This window comes from Dipteris shenzhenensis, chromosome 11, assembly GCF_047967505.1.
Source record: "Dipteris shenzhenensis isolate YYH24624 ecotype China chromosome 11, Dip_SZ_1.0, whole genome shotgun sequence".
Taxonomy (NCBI): Eukaryota; Viridiplantae; Streptophyta; class Polypodiopsida; order Gleicheniales; family Dipteridaceae; genus Dipteris; species Dipteris shenzhenensis.
Genome location: NC_141606.1, coordinates 25,867,868 through 25,873,563, shown reverse-complemented (window position 1 = coordinate 25,873,563; position 5,696 = coordinate 25,867,868). Strand labels below are relative to the sequence as shown.

At 43.0% G+C, this 5,696-nt stretch overlaps 1 protein-coding gene across 1 annotated transcript; it reads right to left on the bottom strand.

Annotated features, from left to right (window-relative positions):
• Positions 1–2,407: 2,407 nt before the first annotated feature.
• On the bottom strand, positions 2,408–4,360 carry LOC147896828 (uncharacterized). Its single transcript, XM_087381731.1, has 3 exons — positions 4,144–4,360; positions 3,057–3,231; positions 2,408–2,881 (listed from the first exon to the last, which is right to left on the bottom strand). Exons 1-3 carry the CDS (start codon positions 4,271–4,273, stop codon positions 2,788–2,790), a joined length of 399 nt encoding a protein of 132 aa, XP_087237857.1. The 5' UTR covers positions 4,274–4,360; the 3' UTR covers positions 2,408–2,787.
• Between the last annotated feature and the right edge of the window lie 1,336 nt (positions 4,361–5,696).

The following is a 5,696-nucleotide window of genomic DNA, read 5'->3' as shown; positions in this document are numbered from 1 at the left end:
TCTCTTCCCTACTCCCCCCCCCCCCCCCCCCTGCCTCCCCTCCCTCTGCAATGGTCCCGTCCATTTCCTCCTCCCTCCTTCCCCCCCAAAATCCCAGCCTCTCCGGTGGCCAAGCCTCTAGGCAAAGGCAAGGCTAGGACCTCTCTTTTTTGTAGTCTCAAGCTTCTTCCTCTATGTCCCAACCCAAACCTAACACAAGATGAAGCTCCTATAGAGCAGCCTGAGGCAAATGGCCCTTTTTCCTAGCTTCTAGGTCTAAGGCCTTGTCCAAGACAGCCCCTTGTGAGTGATTTTTGGAGGCTTGGACCGTGGAACTACCTCAACATCCCATCCCAAATGATTACCCCCACACCCTAGATGTGACAGTTGTGATCTTATAGCCCGACAAAGTGGGTTCCATTGGGGCAGTTGGCTCCTCTCATCCTTTTTGGGTTTCTACGAGGAGAAGTGGACCATGAGGCCTTTTGATCTCATGATGAGGGACCAAATGTTCCATATGATGCAATGGCTTGGACCCCGGAGGAGGGAGTTATGGATTTCCCATGGGGACACTAGTATCTATCAGTTGGGTTTCTCACTAAACTAACATGGTTTGGGCCTAGTAGAGCTATGCTCCAAGTGGGGCCAAGGGTAGAAAGAACAAGCAATGAGTAAAAGCAACATCATGCAATAATAGTCAATCATATCCAATAAATTGCTACCATGCATGCTTAATTTAATAAATAATTGCTGCATGAAACCGACATTTAAGCAACATTCAAACAACGTTAATGCAATGTATTGCAACCATGTAGCATTAAAACAAAGAATAATCAACCAACAACCAAGTGCGGTCTTCTTTCAAAAAATAAATCCCTTCCTTGGATTTTAAGGTACAAACAAATAAAGAATTTGCCACTTAAAAGGCCTATATCTTTTTTTAGAAGCCCTTTTAGAATCATGTCTCCCAAAGGGCGAGGAATTTGAAAAATTCTTGTAAGGTGCTTTTTCATCTTTCGATGCTATACAATGGCTCGAGTTTGATTGGACATCATACATTCTCTTTGGAACTTGCTCCTCATATCCCTCATCTCCCCAAGTTGTGCTAGCATTTTGTGATTAGCATGAATGTCCACAAGCTTCTTACCTCAATCCTTTAGGTAGTCTATCTTTCAAAGTATTATAAATGTACTTGTAGTAACTCTATCTATTTCAAAGTCTGAGTTGAAACATGTTTGAACATGACCCTGATGGCAATAGGACGTCAAAGTCAACATTGTCAAGCATTGCTAGATTGTTGATACTTGGCTAACTCATTGCAACGCTTTGTCAATTCAAAATTTCATGGACAATATACATGCCTCATGCGCCCCCTCATTCATGAGTACAAGGATCTCTTGGGGCTTCATTCATGATCAAAGAGATGCTCAACCCTATGTACGGGGTTGTGAGCTTACCCCATCGCATTTTTGGAAAATTAAATGGCCTTCTCTCCTTCTCTTTCCCTAGATGGATGGGTGGTCTCCTTGCAAAGAGAGCTTGTTGAATGCTCTAGATATGCTTCTCCCTTAATTTAAACATTCATTTTCAAAATGTATCATGAAATGTTCAACAAATAAAATTATGTTCTTTATCAATGATTGCAATGTGTGGAAGTATTTGTAGCTGTTGGCAACTACAACATGGTGGACTCATCTCTGGACATTAGTATTAAAATAGAAAAGATTAGAAGACTCGGATTCCTGTATTAAAAAACTCATAAACAAACTTACATACTTGACATACTTGAAAACAAAGGATGGTCCACTCAAGACTATTGAATCCCACATGAAACTTGTAAAGTAGATAAGAGTCATCATCTTTTGCCTTCAAATTATCATATATTCTTTGTATACATCACAAGACATACTTGTACAATTTAATAAAAACTTCAATAATGGATACAAATTTTCAGTTCTTAAATAGGTTACTATATCTACATTAGGTTATACTCTTCTTAAAAATAACCCAATTAGGCTAGCATTTTTCAAAGGGAGCAACATGAAATGAAGCATATACATGAGCCTTACAGGATGAACGTTAAAAATCCCAAGATACCAATCAGTTCGTTGGGAAGAATCAACCCTTAACTAGTCAAAAACATTGTTCGCTGGTTCTGCACAGTTCACTCCTTAGTAAAACGCAAAAGAAATCGGTAAAGAAACTCATTATCAATAATGGTTAATCACCACTTGAACTCCCAGTCTTTTAGCGCTCAAAAACCTGAATACATGCAACCTCATCGTTTCAATGAGATGAAGGCCTTCAAACGTCATTGACGAAGTGAACTAGCGGCCACAACAAACTACACAGGAAAGGGAAAAACAAGCATCATTGATCATAACTCACTGTGTCAAATCTTTATGAATGATGTGAAGGATGAAAGAATTATGCAAGTAAACACAATGCATTATTCAACAGTTTGCATGCAATGTATGCACTCTGCCAAACAATTTTCCACATGACTTGCTCGACAGCTATAAAGCATGATGTACAAATCTCGAAACATGAGCAACTTCTGTGCTCTCTGATCACTTGCAGACATTCCAGGATGTACCCTGCTGCATGATTACAATTTGCAGATCACCCCTATACTCGCAAGATGAAATCAATCTATAAGAGAGTTGACTATCGACACTTCTCAATTATCTAGCCCAAAGAAAGTCCAAAACAAAATCATGCTTCTAAGTGGCTCTCTCAGACTGCCACCAAGCTCCCAGGTTAGCACATTATTCAGCTAACCAGCATCCAGAAGTTTCAAAAGCCTTACTATCTTCTCCTCTTTCCAATCTCCTTGTCAAGACTCTCAAAAGCTGTTCTAAGGCCTGAAACAAAATCATCAATAATAGCCCCTACTTCTGCCCTGCAAAACGTAGAAAAGAATCCAGCATTAAAAGGAAATGCAATACTTGAGAGCAAGCTAAAAATTCATTGCAACCATAGCATAACCAAACAGCAGTCAGATCCAACCGAACAAAGAGCTAGTCAAACAGTATACGCTTCACGTTGAGGAGACATGGCAAAAGAATAAGTCTTACCCAGTTGTGGCATCTCCTCGCTTGTGAGTCAACTTTCCAAAATTGCTATGCTTCCCATTTTCATCATAAGCTCTCCCCCGTCCCAAGCCATAGCCAAATCCAATCCCTATGCCACATCCCGCACCGAGACCAACTCCAAATTGTAAACCAGGAAAGCCAAAGCCTAGACCCGCACCTGTTTAAACAGCCAAATCATTGTCCTCAGCTTTAGTAGAGGGTGCTCTCGAAATAGGCACATACCAGCAGTTACAGTGGTAATCAGGATTGGACGATATACATCTTTACTTTCCACCAAATATTGAATTCGATTCCAGAACAAGCGGGCAGTTATGATAGACGCTAGTTCCAGAATTTATAAGCTCGCTCCTCGCTGGGAGAAAAAAAACATGTGCTCTCCGATGCATTCGAAACCCTAATTGGCAAGGCAAGACAGACTGACCTATAAGCGTTAGCTACTAAGCTAATGATTCTTTATCCCAGCCAGATATGTCTAATCAATAGACGAGATCATGAAACGCAATCGTGTCCCAGGGAAGGATCCAGTGAACAGAAGTTTTCAGACTTCGAAAAAAGGCTTTATAATAATGTGTCTCTGCCTGATTGTTTAAGTTCTTGCGAAGTTGTGCGCACCCTTGTCCAATTTCCATCAAAAAGTCCTCCGCTATGTCGATTCTCATATGCAGGCCGTTAGCGCTAGGTTTCTCCAGGTTTAAAGGACCCAATGATCGCTGTTGACTCAAGATAAATCAAGTGTAGAATCTCTACGGATTCGCACGCGTGAAACAGATTCAAACTACTGAGCGGATCGTTGGTTCTCCTGATCGTTTGTTCCAAGAACGTCGTAAGCGAAGATTATAGCTGAAACGATGCAGGTTCGATTGCTCATCCAATCCTTATGGGATTCCGTCTTTCCCCCGCAACCCGGACGCAATCTTGTAGATGAATCTGGATGCGCAGCATGCATTTTTGGGAGCATATATGTGCTTCTGCGGAATGACTAACACACCACGAAAGGCCAAAAACCAAACGAGGCAAAAGCATGGATGGAAGAAAGCAGCAAAAGCAAGAGGGGGGGGAGGGAAAGAACCTCCGACGAGGCCAGCACCGAGGCCAACACCACAGCCAACGCCATAGCCGAAGCCAGGGCCGAGCTTGCCCAATTCAGGGGTGCGGAGGACGGGGAGTCTCCAGAGAAGACCTTTGTTGTTGTCCGCCATAGCCACAAAAGCTTCACAAGAAAGAAATGAAAATGCAACGGTTGGCTATACACTACTAGTTCAAATATTACTACTTTGCTTCAGTTTACATGTCACGTTAAATGCCCATCTAACGCGATTCTCTTCTCTCACACTATTCTTGTTTCTCCTCTTCCCAAAACTCGCCATGTGGCAATGGTGCAACAGGTCGTGACCGTGGACAACGCACCAGAGGGCGCGCACGGTCTACCAGGTAGAGCGAGGGCATTGGGTTAGGTGGCCCAATGAGGGTGTTCACAAATTAGAGCTTCCCATGCCTGCCCATGGTGCATTGAATGCATCTCGACCATCGGCGGCGAGCAATCTTGCTCGTCCATGATCCGTGGTCAATGCCCAAGCGGGGGCTGGGGTGTGGGAGGACATGGGTCGAGGCAAGGCATCGGGGTCAAGGTGAGGTGAGGCGTGTAAGGATGGGGATGCCCAACCTGACCCATTATGAGCCATTGAAGAGAAACTAGCGGCATTCAATGGTAGGATTCGATACTTTAAAGAATCAAGTTCTTGGCAAGCATCTTGGCAAGCACGGCTATTCACACACAAAGAAGAATTTATATTAAGAAAATAAAAAAGGTTTCCAATGATACCCTACTCAGGGCAGAGTAAACTATTCTAAATTCTACACCAAATCTAGCAACGAAATGTAAAACTGACAATAGCTCCTCGATTACATCCTGAGTGAAAGAAGCAGATAGACTATGATGCAGAAAAATTATTGAAGTCCGGACAAGCCATATGCTCTAAATGATGAGAGCTCTCAGGAGACTCCAAACATGATATGAAGGCTCTGTAAGTTGCCCTCGATCACCAAACAAAGCTATTTTCCATCCATTCGACCAACAAATTACCACGACCCAACCAAGAGGTGCCACACAACCTTAATTTCGGGGCATTGCCAGAACAAATGAATGTGTGATTCAAGAGAAATCCGACAGAGAGGGCATAGAGGCAAGATATCAATGCGCCACTTGGACAATCAATCCCGTGTAGCGAACTTAACCGTGAGAAGTCACCAGAAAATAAACTTGAGGCGTGCAAAAAAGGTCGCTAACTAGACCCCACGTAGGCACATCAACCAAATGCCGTAGAATCCCTGGGTGTGTAAGCCTACCGCGAAAGCATGCACCTAGCACTTTTATCCAAATCTCAATCAACTTAGTGAGAAATGCCGATGGAGGGATCTTGATGGGGAAAGGAGATAATACATGCTCTTGCCAATGACCTTGAAAATCCATTGTCCCGAAGGTCTGAATCCAATATCTAGTAATTACAGCCCAAGGCTATGGAGTCTGCAAATGAAGAACCCACTTACAAAGTAATTGATGACATTTCTTGACCGCGGATTCAAGCCCAAGGCCCCCTTGATCCCTAGGGGTTACAGCATAGT

Excerpts from the sequence above, each read along its gene's own strand:
- LOC147896828 (XM_087381731.1), bottom strand. The coding sequence starts at position 4,273 with ATGGCGGACAACAACAAAGGTCTTCTCTGGAGACTCCCCGTCCTCCGC. Across the intron at positions 3,232-4,143 it reads CGGTGCTGGCCTCGTCGGAG|GTGCGGGTCTAGGCTTTGGC; the intron begins GTTCTTTCCCTC and ends CTGTTTAAACAG. Across the intron at positions 2,882-3,056 it reads CGAGGAGATGCCACAACTGG|GGCAGAAGTAGGGGCTATTA; the intron begins GTAAGACTTATT and ends TACGTTTTGCAG.